General features: G+C 40.3%; 1 protein-coding gene across 9 annotated transcripts in view; it reads left to right on the plus strand.

Annotated features, from left to right (window-relative positions):
- Positions 1-23,347, plus strand: part of CASK (calcium/calmodulin dependent serine protein kinase) — a 240,822-nt gene that overhangs the window by 116,982 nt on the left and 100,493 nt on the right. For all 9 annotated transcript variants that reach the window (XM_018556336.1, XM_018556340.1, XM_018556337.1 and 6 more), the window contains 3 exons: positions 1,779-1,901; positions 5,487-5,570; positions 9,929-10,028. In XM_018556336.1, the coding sequence (XP_018411838.1) occupies positions 1,779-1,901; positions 5,487-5,570; positions 9,929-10,028 (307 nt within the window). The remainder of the gene's footprint in view (positions 1-1,778; positions 1,902-5,486; positions 5,571-9,928; positions 10,029-23,347) is intronic.

A 23,347-nucleotide genomic window follows, 5' to 3' on the forward strand; every position in this document is an offset into this window, starting at 1 on the left:
AAGGCTGAGGCCCTGTGCTCCTGCACCGGCGGTAGTTCCGCCACTGGGTGGGGATGTATGTTGTCACATTCTGCCACTTTTTAGGGCTAGTAGGGAGCTGCTGTCAAAAAGGGCAGCTGGGCACTGCCATGGGATTTTTTAAAATACAACAGGCAAGGAGGGTCTTTTAACCTTCCTGGCGGTATTCCAGAGTGTGGCTCGGGGTTAATTTTCAGTGCCATAAGCGGTAACCCCGAGCCACACTCGGGAATACAGCGTAGCGTCTCTTACTTTGTCCACGATCCCCGCTGAGTCCTCCGGCCGATGCCGGCATCCGGGTTCCGTCCTTGCGAGCGTCCGCGTCGCAGTGGGGCAGAACCGGCGGGAAGTTTAAAAGTAAAAAAAAAAACAGAACAAAAAAGGAAAGAAAAAAAAAATCATACCGCCAGGGAGGTTAATCAAGGAGAACATTGAAAATACACATCTTTTAATAGGGTGATCGTTTTAATGACGTGTATGTGGTGGTACAGAACAGTATATGATTTTCACAGCATGTAAACTGGTAGTGCATATTTGGCTGTGAAATTAATTTTTTATTTTACAGCTATTGTGGGTTACAGCATTGTCAGTTTGGGGGAATTTTTTTTTTTTTTTAAGGTAGCCTTAGTAGCATCACAAGATTTTTCATCAAACAGTAATTATTTTGAATGGCAGATAGAAATTGACCAATTATTTGCTGTGGCTGTCCATGTCCATGTACTCGCTGATGCAAAGCTGTCCTGCAGATAGCCAATTTCTAACAATGACTTATTAAGAGGAGACTGCAAATGTTAAAGGTGTGTAAAATTGGCCCACAACAGGACATCAGCCAGCGGCAAGACCATTTATTTTCAATATTTTTATTAAGATTTTGTCAAAGAACAAAGAATCGGTACAATACACTACTCATAACGTAGGGCTGATGGATATTCCCAGAAAAAGAATAACATATTGTTTACGGTATCGAAAAACATACAGATAAATGAATGAGGGCGCGGCAAGACAATTTAAAAGAGCAAAAGTTAGACCCAAATTTACTAGAGACAAAGAGCGCAGGCAGGAGATTAACTACAAGAATGAACATATTGGGGTGGCTACAGCAGTGTGAAATTGGCCAGTAGCTGGACAGTTTTAATCAGGGGTGTTGGACCTAACTAGCGTAAGCCTAAATTTTATCCATGGGGTAGGGGAGTGATGCCATCATTGGATGGGACGGCAGTTATGCGACGTCTAACCTCAAATCAACCACAAAATAAAATAGAAGGCAAATAAGCTCATAAGAATAAGAAAACAAAAGGCAGCACATATGATGATGAATCGTATACAATGCTTGGAGCTGTGGCTGTGGCTCTGAAACAAAGTTAAGTAAGCAGCTGTGAAAGGGGATGGGGAGTTGGTAAATGTTTGCTTATACAGTAGGAAAAAAATTCCAATAACTGTATATGTTCAAAACATGTAATGATAGTAAACAGTATATGTATTCTACATTTTTTTTTTTTTTTAAACATCAAATGTCTTTATTCATGCTGTCCAGGAGAGGGGACTGAGAAACTAACATGGTGGAAACTATCATTACATGTTGTATCCACATAGTTTTCAGAACACCATTTTTTGTGATAGTATCCCTATAAATCTTTCTTGACCAGAGGACATTAACATATGCCCAGCACAGCACATTATATAAACAGATTGCGGCTTGGGATGGGGTAATTAGATCTGCTTTAAGCATAGAGTAAATTCTTTTATATCCAAACATTTAGATGAATCCCAGACAATGGAGCCATATATCTGAAAGTGCCAAAGACCTGGTGCGCCGCATGCTTATGCTGGACCCTGCTGAAAGAATAACCGTCTATGAGGCACTCAACCACCCATGGCTGAAGGTAAGGACATGACTGTATTACTATGAAATGTCTAGTAGCAGATGATGAGTAACACTCTAGAGTACACTTATGACAAACGCACGGAATAGGATTCTTTAACAAAAGCCAAGTAAGGGCATATTTACAGTAAGTAGAATTTTCATCAACACTACAATACATTATGACACTTCATTACAATTCTGGCATAGTAGACTGGTTGTAAACACAAGTCCCAAATCACACGGGGTGATCTGGGATTCCTGCGGCAGGAATCCCATGTGTCCCATTCAGATGCGGCCACTGTGCACATTCCAGTTAATGACATGGTGACCGCAGGCACATCTGTAAGTGGCAGTCCACTTGTAATCGTATATGTTACGATTACATGTGGTCTGGAGTAGATGATGGTCTCTGGAGACGTGTAATCATATCATATATGATTACATGCAGTCTGCCGCTTACAGATGCGTCCACTGTCACACGGTCATTAACTTCAATGGGTACAGCGGCCGCATCTGAACGAGGACACCTTTTCTCTGCAGAAATCCATAGGTTCCTGATGTAGGAATGCCAGATCGCCCCGTGTAAACGAGGCTTAACAGTACATCTAAAGAAATAATGTATGCATCAAACTGAAGTTTAACAGGAACAGTTTGTGAAATGCATTGCAAATGCCCAAAGTGGTGGAAGCCCAATAGTTACCTCTTAACCACACACTAAAACTGTTGCACAACTGTATAGAGTTAACAATCAAGACCCTTGTGCATGTAATGGTGGGCAGAAATGTATCCATTTGTGAGTGATCTAGGCACAAGTGTTCGCATACAACCGATTTATCAATTTAGACTATCGAATGATATAACACATACGATATTGCTTGAAAATACAATTTGTCAGATACAATCTATAAGAAACGATCGTTTAATTGACCGGTACCATGATCTGATATCCGCTCGCTTCATTAGGATCGATCAACAAAATTCTGCCACAGCTGATCATTAGCAGCATTATGTTTCGTGGAAAGTGAGAGAAAGCTCATGAAATTCGAGTGTGCAGTCTGTTCTTTACAATTATTATTCAATGTGATCATTTTAGTTGCGTCTAATGATCCACTGAATGATCATACCTGTGTGTGTGTCTGCCTTACAACCCACTGAGTTAAGAATTTCATCAGATTTTTTTTGTATTCTGAAATGCAGCTATGAACTGCTAAAGTGCTAAATACTGAATGTTGGGTGAAAATTATTTTCTGAGAGTTTGCTTTGGTTTTCTTCATTTTTTTAAATTTATTATTTATATCAAGCCTAAAGGTGCCCACACACCTTACAATTTATCTGCAGATTTTCTGTGGTCAGATGGAAAAAGTGCAACAGATTGGCCCAGGTGGACTCCATCCACACAGTTAAGTGTAGATGGAGGAATCTGTTGCACCTTTTCCATCTGACCACAGAAAATCTGCAGATAAATTGTAAGGTGTGTGGGCAGCTTTATACAGACACATGTTTGTACAATTTATGGTTACAACGATATATAAATATCCTGTTTGGTTTCTAATCTGCCTGCACTGTTTTCCTTCAGCTCTTGATAGTTTTTTTGGGTCTGTAAGGCTGGGCACACACCTTACAACCATCACAAGACTTTTGTGTTGCGATGGTTATAAGGTAATTTAAAAAACGTACGATCTGCCTATCTTGGACAGGCAGATCGTACTTGCGATGATCGCAAGCCGCACCCCCCTGGGGGGCGGGCTTCCGATGACCGCAATGCCGAACGGGCTTTTATCTTACGAACATGCTACACACCCGCCGAACATGGCACGATGCTCGGCGAGTTTTCGAACACGTTCCTAAGATAAAAGTCATGCGACTCCGTAGTAGTAGTAGTAGAGGTCGCACGGCTTCCACACACACCTTACGATAATCGTACGATGTCGGGATTTCCCGCGATTATCGTACGATTATCGCAAGGTGTGTGGGCACCTTTACAAGGAATTGTTATTCTTATAGCAAGAAGGTCCCCTGCTATGCTAACAACCAGTTTATTTTAATTATATAATAACTGTCGATTTTTAGCAAATTTGCAACTGTTAGTCAGACATTCACTCCATTCATTTTTAATTATCCGTTATTGCATATATGAATGCTGCCCTTGCTTAGTAACTTTTGGATAATGCTAGATGCTTGACTATCCCAGTCATCAATACCTTTTGCATCACTCACCCTTAAAAGGTGTACACATTAGAAAGTCCTGATTTGCATACTAGCCTTAGATCAGTGACTCTGTTAAAGGTGTGACCCTGTGTTCCATTTGAAATACAGTAAGTCCCCTACATACAGACCTTCAAGTTGCGAACTTTCAAAGATGCGAACGTGGGTTTGTATCTCCAATCACGTAAGTTGCTTCACCTGTCTGGTGTACATTGCATTGTGTATGCATTCTCTACAAGTGGTTTTGCTTTTGTGTATTATACTGTACATTATTGTATAGAGTACTGTATCACTTGATGCCAGTCTATGCCAGCTGTTGTACTGTAAGATTAAAAATGTTTTCTTTAGTTTGTATTATTTGCGTGAAAAGTATTATAAACCTATTACAGTACAGTACTATATAGCCGATTGTGTTAGTCGGGTACCTAGGCTAACTTTATCAGACTTGCGAACAAATTGGACTTACGAGTGCGCTCTCTGAACAAAACTTGTTTGTATTTTAGGGGAGTTACTGTATTCAAAGTAAAAGCTTTGCCTTAGAGCTGATGCCACACTATGGATGTTTCTACCTTTATTACCCTGAAGGGTTTCTGCCGTGATCCTGTCTGATTTATGGCTATTCACACCACTCCAGTGCAGTGTTGTGGAACACGCAGGTTACTGCAATATCTTAAATGCATTAGCGCATTGCAGTGCCATGTGTTGTCAGTGGCACCCCAACGCACTTCTGATGCACATGTATTGCAGCACACCACAATGCACTGTAACACAACTCTGTGCAGTGTGTACATTTTTTTTTTTAAATGGTGCATCTCTGTTCTTTTTGTCGTTAATAGTCCGTGTTGTGTTAAAACACCCAACTGGAACAGACAGGTTTGATTCCGGCCTCTGTTTCCCTTTTATGGCTCGGGTTTGACTTGATGGCTAAGCCCTCCTTTGTCCAAAAAGCCTTAGTGGCCTCTAAAGGCAGTGGATAGAGTGAATGCAGTTAGTGTGTCCCATTGAGATTTCATTTCACTTAATGCTGCAGAGACCCAATGGAGAGAAAAGGGGGAGAGCCTCTTACGCAGCTTTCACCAAACGGTTCACCCTATTGGAAGATTTTCCCCTCACCGCTTGTTCTGGTGACAACTGTAAAACTTGTGTGTGTTGAACTTGGGAAGAGGATATCTGATAACAGCTGTACTCATAAGCTAAACTATCACTTTCCTGGAAACACCCTTTACTTCTAATCGGGGTGGGGGGGGGATTAATGGTGTGTAGCAACCAAAATTTGCGCAGCTCTTTGCAAGACAAACCCTGTAAATAGCTGGCATTCTAAATGATGTTGACCTACAGTAAACATTTTGTTTGACCAATCCATTTTTAACCTAACACAGCTGCTTTTTGTTTCTTATAGGAAAGAGATCGCTATGCATACAAGATACACCTACCAGAAACTGTAGAACAATTACGAAAATTTAATGCTAGAAGGAAATTAAAGGTAAGCAAAATGATCATAATTTGTTTCAAATTAACTTTTTGACTACCCCACCTCCACCTCTTAACCCCTAAAACACAATTACTATACCTAACCGTAACCTAACTCCTAAATTTAAGATCTAATACTTATCAACCACCCTTCTACTGCATGCTGTCTTCATCGTGTGTAAAGAGCCTTTGCATTGATAGCAGGCTGGTCCTGTGCTGAAAGGCTGCAGTGTCGCATCTAGTACCAGAAAGAACTGTTTTGCTAATGTTTAGTAAAATATGGACTCTGGTTTTCCCATAACGTCTTCCAGGACAGCATCACGAGATGGAATCTCCTCCCCCACACACAGGAAACACGACTGGAGAGAATACCACAAGAGATCCTCCCCTTCCGCAGAGCTACCTCTACAGATAAGGGGGATTAAGAGTAGCTGTCTGTTATCCTGATATAGCCTTTTACCCCTTATAGTGCTTGGTTGTAAAGCATATCTTAATAGCAGCACCTTTATCTATAGCACCTTCTCCTTTAGCTATAACATAATCCATGCATTAGGGGTGCAATGCACAGGCCCCAGCATTGTTTGTACGTAGGTACAGACCTTCTACTATGGGGCAGGAGGAAGCAAAGGACTTAAAGTGCAGTGACCTGTTTTGTGACGGCAAAAAAAATGTAAGTGGGGAAAAAAGTTCAATATTTTACAATTAATATAATACAATTGTGACAATATTAAATGTGTTCTACTGCCACTGTACCTCGTATCTGATTTCAGTGTTGACAGAGGTATTGGGCCCCTTTCACCCCGGGCATTCTGATTAGGTCCGCCTGTCAGTTTTTTAAGTGGATCTGATTGGAAGCCCAATGTTAGTCTATGGGCAGCCAGGTCTAAACGGGCATGTGTTTGTTTACATCCGGTTACCCCCCGGATGCAGCCAGGTCCAGAAAAACAAATAGATCAAAGTTGCGTTTGATGTACCTGACCGTGCCAGATTAGAGGTAATGTGTTACACGATTACATATGATTCCCCATAGACCAGCAATTTTTTGTACTCCATCACAAGATGGTGGAAAAAAAACTGGACCGATATGGATGTCACATGGATCCCCTGCGAATCGGACCTGAGAGAGCCCGTCTGAAAGGGGCCTTATTATATATCTGTCATTTAGTTTGACTTTCTGGCTATTTTTTGCTTTGATACTCAGTGTGTAGTCCATTTAAAATCAACTTACATTCAACACTTAGGAGTATATTTATAAAGTAGGGAATGTCACATTCATCAAATATTCACTGCAGGTGTATTTTCCTGGTGCATGTTTTTAATTGGTGATTTCACCTGCAGTGAATGTTACAGCAGATGTAGGGGGGAGACTACATCTCCTGTTTCTTTTGTATTCTGACAGCGGCCAACTTCTGGTAGAATAGGCTGCTGGCTCTGTTCATAAATAGACTTTCTGACCGGCTTCTTCGATCAGCTAATCGAGGAATGCCGGTCAGACAGCGGCACCCACTGTGCGAATTTCAGCCGGTTCCTCAAGAACTGCCTGAAATCCGCATATCATTTATTATTAGTAATATCAGTAAATTTAACTGATACAGATCATTTAAAAATGTGTGAATATCGGCCCCAATTATTGGAGGATCTGATAATCGGTCGACCCCCTACTATGCAAATTTGGGCTAGTTTTTCATGACCCGGCCAAAATTCGCATGGTGGGTGCTGCTGTCGGCAACCTTTCGGACGGCATCCCTTGATCAGCTAACTTAAAGGAGCCGTTTGGAAAATCTTCAAACAGAGCAGGCAGAGCTGTCGGCTTTATTGTATTCTGACAGCGGACGCTTTCAGAATACAATAAAGACAGCAAGAGATTCCTCAATCAACACTCAATCCAATCATTGATTGAGACTGCTGTAATATTTTCTTTGTTCGGCCCGTGAGTTGACCGAAGAAAATATTACAGTGCATGGACAGCTTTATGCTATGGTATGGACATCCTCAGCATATAACAGATGTAGATGGAATTTTCCTCTTACAAAGCACTATTTTAAATAAACCTGTATTGTTGGTAGTTGTGCACCAGCAGTATATGCACTTGTTTTTTGTATAAGATGGCTAACATTCCTGTTTATAGAGCTCTTGTAAGCATATCTGAGAAAGAAAAATGTCAATTTTGTTGCTCTTATGTGGCCTTGCAAAGTGTTTTTGATGTGAACATATTACAAAAAGTCACTTAAAGTCGTATCTAATTTAAGGAAGCCTTTGTCAGCTCTTTTAGTTGTGCAATAAATCAGCACTTGCTGCATATGCAATTGGAGACAAAGGACAATGTTTAGCACATGTACTCTGTGTTGTTTATTGTGGTTCTGATAAGTGCTGCGATGTCTGGGGCTTTTTTTCCCCAACTATTTCTAACAGGTTGTACTATTTGTTATATCATATCTATGAAATAGATGGGTTTTTTTTGTTTTGCAATTGAAAACACCGATGTAGAAGACAAAAGGAAAACTGACAAACAATATATTCTTTTTCTGTAGGCTTTGCTAGCTAAAGCACAGAAAGGAGATGGAAAGCAAGCACTTAGGTGAAATTTTAGGCATGCATTACTTAAATGGACATTGCTTCCTGTAGGGAAAAAAAACACTTTTCCTTTTAGGTTTTAAAAGTAGTTTTAAAATGAATTCTTTATGTACCAAAAGATATCAAACAGTTATAACGAGCTAATAAGAGAAGTTTAATTGTTAGGGTTTACATACAACTGCATCCTTAAAGTGACACTAAACTCAGGGTTTAAAACTAGGGATGCACCGATACCGGTATTTTGGTACTGAGTACCGATAATTTTTTTTTCTCGCCATTACCAATTATCGAGTAACGGAAGTCCCATTCAGGAAGCCAGGTGGCGTGTAATGACTCAACACCTGGCTTCCTGATTAACAATAAAGTCTGTCCCCTCTTACCTTGGTATGTCCAGTCTGTCACCCCCGGGGCCTCTCCAGCCAGAACGTGGCCTTCCTCCGGTACCAAGCCGGAGCCGCCTAGCCGGCCAATCAGGAAGCCAGGTGCCGTGTAATGACGTGACACCCTGCATTCTGATTGGCCGGGGGGCTGGCTCCATGCTCTCGTCATGAGATGAAGAGAGAGCATGAAGCCAGCTTCCCGGCCAATCAGAATGCACCCGGCTTCCTGATTGGCCAGCTTCCCGACCAATCAGGAAGCCGGACAGCGCGTCATTACACTGATACAGGAAGTACTCGTGCTAGGCATCGGAGCATTTGGGCGAGTACGAGTATTCGCCCAATTACTCGGTATTGGCACCGATATCGATACTAGTATCGGTATCGGTGCATCCCTAGTTAAACTTAAAAAAAGCTTTAAGTACCTTAACTATTAACCGAAATCTAGCTCACTTGTCCATCACGCTTATCAAAAGTGGTGCAGACAGAATCTGGAGCAGCTGTGCATGACAACCTTTAAGCTTCTATCGTTAATTTTCAAATCTTAACTGAACAAACTGAAGAGAGAACCTGATTGATTTATATGGCTAACTGCTCCAGATTCCGTCTGCTCCAGGTTTGATAAACTGACAATCGTTCACGACCCGTAATGACAAAAAAAGATCAAAAGGAGCAGGATGGAATTTGTTTTTATCTCAAATGTTTGAAAAATCAATTAATTACAAAACTTAACGTTAAAACTAAACAAAATTTAAAACGTCAAGTCTCTGTTGGCATTTTTGAATGTTTTGATGGATTTTTTAATTACCTGTATATATGAAAATCTACTAGTGTACTGCCTGCTTAAAGTGACACTAAACTCAAGGTACTGGAATGCTTTTTTTAAATTGAACTACTAACTATTAACAAAAATGTATCTTATTTGTGTATCACTCGGCTGTAGATCCTCAAATCATTCCTGAATTGGTGCGGACACTGTCCTTCCTTCTGGAGGGTGGCTACTTTTGTTCCTTATGGTTCCTGGTGTGTGTTGTAAAGTAGCCACTCCAAGTTCACTCCTGTGGATACACTACTATCTCAAGACAAATCAAAATTCACGTGAGATTGTAGTCCATCACGGCAGCGAGCTTGGAGGGGTGGCTACTCTACAACACACACAGGGATCATGAGGAAGAAAAGTAGCCTTCCTCCAGAAGGAAGGACAGTGTCCGCACCAATTCAGGAATGATTTGAGGGTCTACAGCCGAGTGATACACAAATAAGATATATTTTTGCTAATTACTAAGGTACTTGAATTAATTTATAAGTTTTAATGTTTAGTGTCACTTTAATATGTAGGCAGGGGTCAGCTTGTTCTGAAGATTCCGTTCATTTAGTAATATATGTTTATGTTGGATTTTCAATCTTTTTGCCTATCCAGGGAGCTGTTTTAGCTGCTGTGTCTAGCCACAAGTTCAATTCATTTTATGGGGATCCTCCAGAGGAATTACCTGACTTTTCAGAAGACCCAACATCATCAGGTATGTTGAATGGATTGTATAAAGGTGTTTATTTGGGCCTGGTCATCTTGTATAGCATTTATAAATGCCTACAATGCTTGGTAATGAGATTGTTTGTTTGTTTCTTTGGAATTGTGTCTTTAAGCAAAATGTATCTCAATTTTTTTTTTTTTTAATATGTGGACGTAGTCACCTAGTTCACCTCTTCCATCTCTATTGGCTCTTAAACTTAATGAATACCCTGAATGCCCAATAGAAAGTTTCTGTAGTTGCCCTTGCAACGTTAGGGAATCCTTTGGTGTGTGCCATGCATTTAAAGAAGTTGTAGAGTCACAGAATATACTGTCCTGTTATAACATCAGCATTGTAATAGAAGTACATACTATAGTTGTTTTTGATAATGCAATCAAAGCGTACATAAAAAAAAACATTTTATGTATTGATTGCTGCCTTATTTCTGCCCATTACCTTCAACAACTTCCTGACTTCCCAGTGTGCTTTGCTTCTCTTTCCCTCCTGCTTGATGTGATGCAATCTTGCTTTCTCAAGACTACTGTGCATAGCTCATAATGCATTGTTCCCAGCAAACAATGATGTTATAGTTCAGAAGGCAGGCTTTGAGTGTTGTGACACAAGGAAGTGTATATTTAAAGGGCTAATTTAATTTGTGTCACTGCTTTGAAGTACATCCTATGGGCATCTTCAATAAGAAGGTTAACAAACTTCTAAATGGATATGGTTATTCGGAGTGGGATAGAACATATGGAAATTCAATATAGAAATACATATTTATTTTTAGTTTTTGACTCTTAGATACCCTTTAAGCTCTCATTTAAGATAGATTAAAGGAAGGAGAGACTTATTCTATAACAATAGCATGTATTGTGATTACAGTGGGTAGAGCAGAGATTCCAGAAGTGAGTCAACTTATGTAATACATTTGAGGTTATTGTTTGACCTGTTGTCTTCTAAAAGACACTCCTGTTTCACTGCCTTGTAAATCAGGATTTAGTCTGGTACTCACACATTTAAGATTAATGAAACTTATGATTGTTTTCTAAATTCTGTTTTACATTCTACTTTCCACTGCGCAATACTGTCCCTGAAGGGTTTAGGGAGCAATAAAGAGGTACTTACAGAGTCCATGGTTTCCCCTGTAGACAGAGAAACTGCCACCGACCCATGAAGTGGTGCAGAGTGCATCAAAGAAGCAGTAGAGCGGCTGGAAGTGAATCCTCAGCCTCAGTCTCTGGAGAGTGTCTTGTAAAGCATTCCAGGCGTGCTGCAGCTGCTTCTCTGGTTCTGTCTCTAGCTGGCTGTCCACCTTGTGGAGTCTGGGAGCTGTCACTGCCATTTTGGGCCTGCTCTCCTATTCTACTTGGTCATGCTGTTCAGAGAATGTAGAAGGCACAGCAGTCAGTGGAGCTGCGAGCATAGGGTGGCAGGTGCAACCACAGGAACCCCAGGCAGTAGGGTTCTCTATAGGATTAATAGAAGGATGTCTTGCGGGAGCTAATGAGCACATGTATGTTCACATGAAGCAGCTATCCTCCCCCCTTTACATTCTATTTCTAATATAATGCTCAAGAAATAAATATGCTTAGAGCCCTTTCTTTTAAACATACACATTTTTAAAGAGAAGAGTGACCAATAAGTAATAGAATTACAATTCTAAGTGTGATTAGTATATTTTCTCTTGTATCTGTGTAGCAAAAAACTTTATTGTAAAGAGAGATAGTGGAGTGGTGTGGGTAAGTTAATGTTTTCACATTTTAAACTCTAATGCTGCCGCTTGGGCCAAAACATAGAAGTTACAGCTGACATTTACGTTAAATTACCAAGTATATTCTTTTCTGGAGTGCTTTGTGCTGCTCCAAGTCAAATTTCCTTTGCACTGTATGGCAACTTAAAATACAATAAAAAAAAAAGTCCTTCCTCATTCATTGGAATCAGTTTGATAAAAATTAATCTAAGATCTCGGTAGAAATTTCCTTCCTCTTGTCTATACTAAGCAGATAAGTTACCATTTGAGGGAAAAGTGTAGCAGAGTTTTAGCTATGAAAAAATGTCACCAAGTGTCAGTGAAATGAAAGTGGTGGTAAATCCAAAATTTTGAATTAGCATCAGAACAGGAATAGAAGGGAAATCTTCCATTTGGCATACTTGTTCTTGTGATAACTGTCTAAGAGGGGATTTCCTTCATATTTTAATGATTTCTTGTCACATCTTGTTGAGTCTACAGAACAGGAAGTGAAGGTAAATGTCTGTAATGAAGATTGCAAAAATGGGTCTATTGACCCTTCTCTACTCCTATCCAAGATTTGAAAATGTCTTTAAATATTCTTCAAAGTGGGCCTGGGTAAGGCGATGTACCTTACAGTGACACTAAACTCAGTAGTTAAATCTTAACGCATTCAAATACCTTAACTATTAACATAAATGTGCTGTATTTGTGTATCACTCAGCTGTAAATCTTAAAATCATGTCTGAATTCATGCAGACACCGTCTGTCCTTCCGTAGGGTGACTGCTTTTGTTCCCCATGGTCCCTATGTGTGTTGTGAAGTAGCCACCGCTGCAAGCTCGCTCCTGTGATGGACTACTATCGCAGGTTTAGTATACTAATTTGTATTGAGATTGTAATCCATCGCAGGAGCAAGTTTGGAGCGGTAGTTACTCAACACACAGGGACCATGGGGAACAAAAGTAGCCACCCTCCAGAAGGAAGGAAAGTGTCAGCAGAATTCAGAGACTGCTGACACATCTACAGCTGAGTGATACACAAATCGATAGGTTGGGGGTTGGCTATCTTTTTCAGAAAACTTTGCATTAAGATAAAAGCCAAAGTCAAATCTTTCTAGAGAGGATTTTTTTTTCTCAACAAAACTTAGGAGTTTAAATTCCTAGTAGTCCATATAGTCCATATAGTCCAGCACTGGAGGAAGAATCATTTTCTACAGCGTAGGTTTTTCAGCCCTTTTATTTATCTGTTTATAAATCCCAGCGAGACTGACCGTTTTAAATGAATATTTAAATATTTGTCCACTTTATACGTTTATTAACCACTTGAAGTCCGCGGTGTTAAACCCCCTTCCCATCCAGGCCATTTTTCAGTATTCAGCGCTGCAGTACTTTGACATTTATTCCATCATGCAATACTGTACTGAAATTAATTTTATACCATTTTTTAGGGACAGATGGAGCTTTATTTTGGTGGTATTTAAACACCATTGTGTTTTTAATTTTTTACTATATTAAGGAAAAATTACCGAAATTAAAAAAAAACTGTTTCCCTATATAATAAATGATAAAACATTTATTATTACCCGTCGGGTCAAAGACACCAAACATGTCAAGCATTAAAATTGCGTGTGAAACCTCAAAAAACGATAATACCCAAAATTGGCCATAGGCGACACTTTAAAAGCTTTTACCGCTCATCAGTTTAGTGTTATCAGTGATTGATGGCCCTAAAATCATTGCTCTCACTGCGACGGTCGCGGCGATATGTAACGTGTGTAGCGCAATTGTCGTTTTCGTGCACCGGGCGCATATTTACGCTTATATGTGCGTAAACGTGGGGGTGGGGGGATTTAAAGGAGAGCTATGGGGGTCAGTGTTTTTCCCCATAGTTCTCCTTAGGGTAACGGGATAATGCATAAGTGCCGTCAATCTGTTTTTTTTCAACGGGCGGACGGCAACTGGTTAATTAGTTATAATAAAAGGGTTGTAATCTATATAAGATTTCAAGTTTTTTTTCTGCTTTAAGTATTTTCTGTATTAAAAAGAGATATCTTTTTAGGGCTCTTATTGCATTGTGAGGTCTACTTTGATTATAATGTGTTCTTTCCATTTGTCAACTGCTTTTTAAAAGGCAAGCATTCTCCTGATTTTGAAAAAAACATGTATATATCTGCCACTAGACATGAATGTGGCAGCTACTTCATAAGGCTCAAGTAGCATTTTTTCCTTTTCAATTTTGTTTAACATTCATATTAAAATGTGTTATTAAAACAAAATGGTTATAGGCCCATGTAACACAGTGCAACAGTTTTCCACTCCTTTGAGAATATAAGTCAAGTGGTATTGCCTGTAGGGTCCCAGAAGGTGGTTTCATGCTGTGTCTCTGTGCAGAAGTCCAACACTGCATTTTCTATTTGAACACAGCTGCATATGTGCGAATGGATAACTCCTAGACATGAACTCTTAGGGCTGTGTCACAGTTGCAATCCTTTTGCTAGTGACAATCACTGTTCAAGGCAGAAAATTACTCAAACATTTTCTGTGTCACTTCCTTGGTAGCCAGGTGAGTAAGGGAGCGTTTCTGTGAGCGAGGGAGCAGTGCCTCGCTCATCCAGCCACAGAGTGTGGCACCATAGAAATAGGTGTATATTTCTCTCTGCCCGTGCCACCCTGTCACTGGCGAGTTGTTGTCAGCGATTGGATAGCAATTGTGCCATGGCCCTAACAGTCATCTAATATGGACAGGATAGAGAAGTTCACACTGCAGATATAGAGCTACAAGAACAAGAATGTATCATTTTATCACAACACAAACACCAACACAGCGTGAAAACAATTTTTTAACATAAGTTGCTTATTTACAGTTTTGCGTACCGTACTTTTTTTACCTTTTCGCAAAAAGGCGCAATTTCAAATTTGCAAATATTTATTTATTAACTCAATACAGTTTATCTTTTAGATTTAGTCAGAAAATTATTATTTTTTGTGCGCTGATACTAATTTTGGTGCGTTTTAACAATTGAATTGTGTATTTTTATCGGTTTAATATTAATTTGAGTAACATTTGCGCAATTATCGCAGGGCCTACAAATTTAGTATCACCATCTTTTTATTCTACCTGGGCCTGCGCTTTCAGAAAATATATGGTTTGGGGGGTCTTTTACAAACGCTAGCAACGCAGCAGTTGAAAATCAAATCAATAGGAAAAAATTGCAGAAAATTCAAAAATGGCTTGGCCAGCTGATTTGAAAAATGTTCCGGAGGGCTTGGCAGCGAAAGGGTTAAATATGTGTACGCTTTAATAGTGAACATAGCTTATTTAAAGCATTTTATGATGTCAGTACTGTACTATGAAATTATCTATTACAGTATATTGACTGTATTCATTTTTAAATATAACAGGAACTCTTCAAATTGAACTATATTACCACACCATCAATCACGGCATTATTATTGTAGCCAATCCACAGTCTGGTGAAACGTATATTTGGATTGCACTCATTAAAGATCTGTTCTTGCTCCCATAAAGCAAGAAATAAGTTGCCATACGTGGGTGGAAGATGTTAATAAAGGGGGAAGCCAGTAATGTCTCCTTGGTGGTCCTGCACTTTTTAGCTGTAAACCCATATGACTCCAATCCTCTAACAAATGGCTCATAATTCATAGTGATGCTGTTTATGCCTGGGTTCATGACGCATATGTATTCAAATAAAGAAAAAGAAAAAATAGGCCCCTGCTGTGTACAGCGTCTGAAGCCTCCAGACCCCCAGCAAGGAGCCCACATATTGGATACAAGGGGCCCTACATGCATTTGCCCTAAATATCCTAAAATATTATATATGTAAAGTCCTAGTACTCTCCAAAAATATGCTTCATCAAACAAAAAAGACCTTTATATGCAGACATCAACAAGCACCTTGCACACAAGCACAAAGTTGTCTACTAAATATGTCACCAATGTTCTGAGATAGTGAATCAAATAAAATATATACAATGCCATGTTTTAAGATCTTTTGGCTCTATCAGCAATCCAGCCAGTCATCCTGTTTGTATTATATGGAGTCACCAGTAATCTACATGCAAATGACAGGACATGAAGATAGTCACTGCTATAGTACAATGTGTCCTGGGAGATGGAAATAAAGTTATTGAATCACCTGCACTCCATACAGCGCTTAGACCATATGAAATAGTTGTTGGTGCTCGAAGTGACGACACGGACTGTGCGGTGCCACAGTCCAATCAATGATAGAAGACACCAGCACTCGCAAGTGAGTGATGGGGACTTCTATCATTGACTGGGGGATGGAAATTCAAATCCCCTGTCGCACTGCATCTTGTTGTAAAACAACCTCATCACTGTATAGAGACTGTGCTGAAATAGTTATGCTCCTCCCAATATGTTAGCTGCATGGCAAAAGAAAACCGCTATGCTGCAAGATCCATTGGTGCCTGTGTATGTTGGTAATAGGTCACTGAATGTGTTTGTGCCTGTGTCTGTATACTGGCTCTTTGAAAACCATAGTCCATGTATCATGACAATTCAGAAGTGCAGGGCTCACAATTTCACATCCTGAGCTACTAGCCAGGCCTTAAAAATTACTCGCCACCTGTTGCCCCACTTAACCGCTACCCTTCCCCGGCCTTAACTATGCCTGGTCAGCGGTGTGACGCAGAGTACAGAGGCCAGTGGTGTGACAGAGTACAGAGATCAGTACTGTAACGCAGAGGTCAGCGGTGTAACACAGAAAAAAACAGGGACTTGTAGTACACAGTTGATTTTAATTAAGGTGCTCTCTTCCTCTCCTGGTGGTCGGAAGGGGGGTGGGGGTGCAGCGATGTTGCCTCCATGTACCAAGGTGAAGCCTCCAGCGGCCTAGTTGAGCCTCCCTTCAGGTCACACGCTGCAGAAATGTACAGAGGTCAGCGGCATGACGCACAGTGCAGAGATCAGTAACGCAGAGTGCAAAGGTCAGCAGTGTGGCGCGCAGGTCAGCTGTGTGACGCACAGTACGCAGGTCAGCGGTATGATGCACAGTACGCAGGTCAGCAGTATGTATGACGCACAGTACAGAGGTCAGTGGTATGATGCAGAAGCAAGTTCACACAACGTAAAAATCACAAAACCCAACAACACAACCTATGCATATTTGCAAATTAATACAACAGTATTTATATAGCACCAACAGTTTGTGCAGCACTTTACAATATAGGGAAGATATTAAAATACATTTCAAGACAAGATGGTAAGGAGGGGGCCATTAAATCGATTTAAATACGTATTGTACCTATTTGTTGGCAGACTCTTGGTGCAGCTGAAGTTAATTGCTTCATTTTTACCAGGATGCTGGAATGCTCCTAACTATTGTTTCCATCTGCATTCTTTCTGTAATATCCAATCCCTACCTGTTTATTCTTATGTACTCTTTCAAGCATGATGAACCTCACATTTTTGGGTTTACCCTTATGTTCTAGGATAACATGTCGAGACACAGGTGATGCCAATTAAATGATGTAATGTCATAAGTATGGTCCAACATTCTCTTTCTTGACTTCCTTTTGGCTTTGCTCACATAAAACATGCCACAAGGGCAAGTGGGCAAATATACAATTTCATGTCTCACAATGTACAAAATGTTTGCTGGTTTGTTGTTTCCCACTGGGTAGCACATTCCTAGTCCCCACCTATAGAAATTTACAAAAACAAATCAGTGTTGGCAAGGCAATGTCCCCACATATTTACAGCAAAGTATCTTATTCTTGGAATTATATTCACTTCTCATCGATATATCCTCTTGTAAGGAATGATCAGGTACATACATACGTATAACATTTCATCATCACTTAGAAGATGCCAATGGTTTTTGAGAATTTTCAATAATTCTCTGTTGGGTTGAATAGAGAGATAATTTTAAATGCTTTAACTTTTGCCGCTTTTAAAAGATAATGGAGCGTTGTATGCTGGAAGTGGGCTTGATGTATCTACATCAGTAGATTTAAGCCATAGGCGTAAAAGGTGACCATTGTAAGCACCCCATCAGTATTACTGTAAATAGTTTGTCTTAATCCCTAAAACAAAAAAACAGCTAGACACCTTGGCCTGCAGTGGAAAGATGACTGATTTGATGGCAATATTGATAGGTTAAAAAAAAAAAGTAACTATGGAGACTCAGAAAATGAAAAACTACTATGTTAATGTTTGAAAGCCTGTCCTATATGATATTTTGCACATATTTCCACTTTAAGCTGGACAAAACAGTGAAAGGTCTGTTTTGTGGTCAGTTGCATTTACTGAATGAGCAGCCCAACTCATTAGTTTTGCTGGCCAAGAAACCAAAACCTAGCCTAACTTTATATGCTTAGTATTGAAGCAAAAAAATTAAATAAAATGTAAATTATGTTGCAGCTGGGCATGGCACTTAAAAAGGTTCTCCACCTTATGCAATTTTTATGATGAGGCAAGGTAATATTCTACAGGATTGTAGTCTTGCCTTCAGTGGAGATATCTATAACTTACCTTTAGGAACCAGTTCTACACTTTTTTTTTTTCCTTGGCCCTGGATCTGCACTTGTGTTCATTTGGCAGACCACTCTATACTAGAACACATATGGGCATGTGACAAGTCAGAAAAATTGCTTAGTAGTTTTGCACTGTAATTGACGGCTGGATAAATAATTTTAGCTGTAACGTCTGTCAAGTCTGACTCTAGACATCTGAAACTAAGCTGTAGTTAGTATCTGGCACCAAGCTGTCTGTAGCAGATCCCTTATGTTCTGTAAGTTGCGAGGTGGGGCCTCCATGGATGGGACTTGTTTTTCCAGCACATCTTACAGATGCTCAGTTGGATTGAGATCTGGAGAATTTGGAGGCCAAGCCAACACCTGGAACTTGTGTTCCTGAAAACATTCTTGAACCATTTTTGCAGTGTGGCAGGGCGCATTATGCTGAAAGAGGCAACTGTGATCAGGGAATACCGTTTCCATGAAGTGGTGTACTTGGTCAGCAACAATATTTAGATAGGTGGTTCGTATCAAAGTAACATCCACATCAAGGGCAGGAGCCTAGGTTTCCCGACAGAACGTTGCCCAAAGTATGACCCCTCTTCCGGCTTGCTGCCTCGCCCAGGTTAGCAACACACATGCACCCGGCCATCCACATAACGTAAAATAAATTGTGGTTCATCAAACCAGGCCACCTTTTTCTATTACTCGATGGCCCAATTCTGATGCTCACATGCCCATCATAGGCATATTTGGTAGTGGCCACAGGTCAGCATGGGAAACCTGACTGATCTGTGACTACACAGCCCCATGCGCAACAAACTGTGATGCAGACACCTTTCTGTGAGAACGAGTATTAACAGTTTCAGCAATTTAAGATACAGTAGCTTTTCTGTTGGATCGGACTACACGGGCCAGTCTTCACTCACCACATGCATTTGAGACCCATAACCCTGTTGTCAGTTACCTCAGGCTCTGTCAGCCAGTGAGTCTGATGGACAGATTTGGTTGGATCCTCGCTCTATAGAAATCAGCTAAGTCCCACTAATTTCTTGAAAGTTTTCAGGCTTAGTCATGGACACAATTCTGGCCATGGTCTTTCTTCCCTCAGGTAAACTCTAGACTGTCTGCTCCCACATTTAGAGCCTACGGTCCAGGAGCCAACAAACTATTCACTTTTGCTTGAGGGTTCTGGGCCTAATGATTTTGCTCAAGATCATTGCAACTCAACATTCTGGCAGAATGGGACAAGCACACTCGGTCCCTGGATCGCCCCATTCACTTTTTCAGCAAAGCCGGGCTTGTCCTGGTATGGTGGATGGACTGGGATTCGCTCACAAAGAATACCGGCCTGTCAAACTGGAGAGGAGTCCGTATGCCCTCTTGGTACAGGGAACTTGGTCGTTGTCAGAAGCTCTGCTCCTGATCAATATTCCCAAGATTAGGGCAATTCCATTGCCTCTTCACTACCGGATCTCTCGGCTACAAAGTCACCCAACTAGGATTCAGTCAGCAGTGACATGGCAGTGGCTTACATCAACCATCAGGATGACACCAATGTTGTGCAGCCCAATGAGAACCGGACCGCATTTGTGCTAGGGCAAAACTGCATATTCCAGGCCTGGAGATGTTTTGGAGGTGGGGGATGCAAGAAATGGACCGCCTGGCTTATGGGTTCAACAAACTGAACAGATTTGTTGCCAGACCATGCATCATCGGGCCTTCACAGTGGATCCTCTTGTGACTCTAGGATGAGTTCAACATGATCTATTCCTTTCCCCTCACTAAAGCTCCTTCCTCAACTACTCGGCAGGATTGAGATGAGTGGCATTCCAGTTATTCTCGTTGCACCTAACTGGACCCTGAGGATGTTGTACTCAGACATAGGCTTCTGGCAAATTCTTTGTGGGACCTCCCAGATGCCCCCGATCTTCTGTCACAAGGGCTAGTCTACCATGCTGCTTGGCTGTTGAAGCCTTGGTCCTGATGGGAAGGGGCCTATCGGATTCAGTTATCCCTATACTTTTAAAAGCTAGGTAATCAGCTTCTCCCAAAGTCTCTTATTGCACTTCGAAATGGTACTTTGCTTGGTGCAAGGCAAGGAAATTCCATCCCAGGAGGTTCTCAGTGGGATGAATCCTGTCTTTTCTGCAGTCTGGTCTGAGCCAGCGTTTAGCCATGTGTACAATCAATGGTCAAATCTCAGCTTAGCAGTTCTTTTTCAGAGGCCACTTGCCTCTTACTAATTAGTGAAGGTCTTTGTGCAGGGTGTCATGTTTTTTCAGGCTTTTTGGCCATTTGTTTCTTCTGTTGCCTGCCCCTCTGACTGCTTTTGGATGTTGCATGGTATCAGAATTACAATTCTGTGTCCTGTAATGTATAACTAAGAAAATAGTGTTTTTGACTTACCTGTAAAATCTTTACCAAAGTATATTACAGGACACAAATCCCTTCCCTTCTGTTTGTTATGATCCACTCCTGTTAGTGCTTGCTATAACACAGAGGCTTGCAGGGAATGGGAGGGGTTATACTGGACTGTGGTTACAGCTTTGTTTTGCCATTGTCCAGTCTCGGAAGGTGGTAGTATAACCAATGGTTTCAGAATTACCATCCTGTGTCCTGTACACTTCAAGAAAAGGACTTTACAGATATGACAAAAATACTATGCCCTCCCTCAGGGCATAGTATTCCCTACTATTATTTGATACACGTTTACTTTAAAAGGAACTGACAATCACATGTCACTGTTGAACCACTGCTTCTGGATTCCTGTGCTGTATTTTATGTATCCGTCACTTTCTCGATGACATAAAGACCATGAATTAACTGCATATTTTGGGACATACATTTTCTGAATGAATAATTAACACCTGGACCAACTTTGCTGATAAACATAGCAAATTAAGCTTCAACTGATAACAACCGTTTGTTTACCTCACTTGTGCTTTTCAGTTAATGAGTAACTCCTTAAATAAAGAAGTTCTTGTGATCGACATTGATCATGTTGATCCTACTAACACACACAGCCTGCAATAATTGCTGCATTCTTCTCCAAAGAACAGCAACTTATTTTAGAACTTTCCTTGGACTTTCATTTATGCAGTGCGTATTAAGCTATTCGAACCATGTAAATCAGCTATATAAGAACATGTAATAATTCTTACATTACCGCCAAGCTCATTTTGTGAGGCGACTTCTTATAGGAAAGTGGCTGTGTGAGCAAGATGTATTTGTGTGGTTAGTAACATTGACCACACTAAGAATAGGTATTAATGTATCCATGGTGTGGCCAATATGTAAACAGCTTTAAGCGGACCTTTCAGCACAAAGTTAACTTCCTCTCATCTTCCTCCTCCTCCCGTCCTCCCTTTTTTACAGTTACAAATAGTTTCTTTACTTTTGTGAATGTAAATACAATTTTTTTCCCTAATCATGGTGTAGCCTCCCTTTTCCTGATTCTTTGTCTAGGCGTGATGACGTAGTGATTGTCGCCCACAGCCTCCTGGGATATCCACCTCGCACATCTCAGGAGGATATGTTTCAGTATGAGCTGAAGTATGTACTATTTTGATTCTGCATTCAAGACCTGCGGCACGTTTGCACATGTGCAGGATCAAATCGGGTGTTAGGGGCTGGCTGTGAAAATGAAGAGATAGCCGGCTCTATATTACTGGAAATCTAAGATAACAGCATAGAAAAAGAGTGACCCAAGGAGAACTTCAGGAAAAAAAGAGTGCTTGGATTCCATGGCCTAGAATTTTATTTATTTTTGTATATTCTACAGGGGTACTAACTAGAGAGGCTGCATTTAGGTTTGTATAGATAAGTGGAAGGTTCTCTTTACCTGCAGGTTTTCAAATATTGAATTAGCATTACTATGCTAAGTATTAATGCAGTTTAATAATGCTGACAATGGTGGCAGCCACCATATTTCTGTCACTACATGAATAATGGTTTGCATGTTTAATGATTTCAGAAGCTAATTTAAAATGTACTGTTTTTTTGTTTGTTTTGCATTCTTTGATTAACAAACTTCGTTTTCTGATTTAGTAATGGGCCTTTCAAATAAAAAAGAAATGTTCATGAGATGCACACACAAAGTGTTGCATATAGACACACAGATATGATTTTGTAGCATAAACCAATCTACTCCCACCAGGTTTATTATGAAACAAAGTTTATTGTGTATCTGTAGACACCTTTTAAATGATCAAATACGTTTATTTACACTGGTGGCAGTAATAATAGATTAGCATTTTATGTAATAATGTAGCATGTATGTGTGTCTGAGCTACTTATGACACACTGTGGAAACATTAGCTGCTGTGTGGGGAAATGAAAGCTTGGAGAAACAAGGAAGCGCTATAGAATACCAATGATACCATTGGCAATATGACAAGAGTAACATAGTGTGTATTCTGAATACAGATTTAAAGGTAAAAGAAACAGGTTTAGCAGTGGACACAGTAAATTAAAACCTGTACAGAGAGAAATATTGCCATTTGTTCACCTCCTTCTGAAATAGGTACCGTAGTTGCTTGGTTGTACATCAGTGTAATACCTTCTGAGACCCTGGGTTTGAAACACTAAAGATAAACAGGCTGTTTACAATGCAAGGTAAATTTCACGTAGCTTAGTGAATCTCTGCTTACCTCCAATCATGTGCAAGAAAAAATATTGCTTTTGTTTTTTTTTTCCTTGGCTGTGATTGGGCATTTTTTGCAAAGTTAATTTTTGCCACATTAACTAAGTTAAGGGAAAATTCCCTTGCAAAGTGAACAACCTAGTTGCCTTTAGTAAATCAGTCCCAATGGCGCAGAGCAAGCATGCAAACATTGATGCAAAAGTAAACACAACTGATTTACATATACCAGGTCAATGATTTAAAAGGTGACTAAATCAGTTTGACAACTAGGGTGCTACCTTTTAAGGAGAGATGAGCAACTGCAGTCTTTGTGTTTCTCACATTATCAGTTTGAGTTAAGGTGGCCATAGATAAGATGATTGTTGGTAATTTGTGGTTGCTCTGTATATGAGAAGAACTGATCCAGCCTATTGCTTTTGTTGCTGGACCTGGAGGTGCATCCCTAGGAAGGA

This window comes from Nanorana parkeri, unplaced genomic scaffold, assembly GCF_000935625.1.
Source record: "Nanorana parkeri isolate BGI_ZX_2015 unplaced genomic scaffold, ASM93562v1 scaffold234, whole genome shotgun sequence".
In the NCBI taxonomy this organism is placed as follows: Eukaryota; Metazoa; Chordata; class Amphibia; order Anura; family Dicroglossidae; genus Nanorana; species Nanorana parkeri.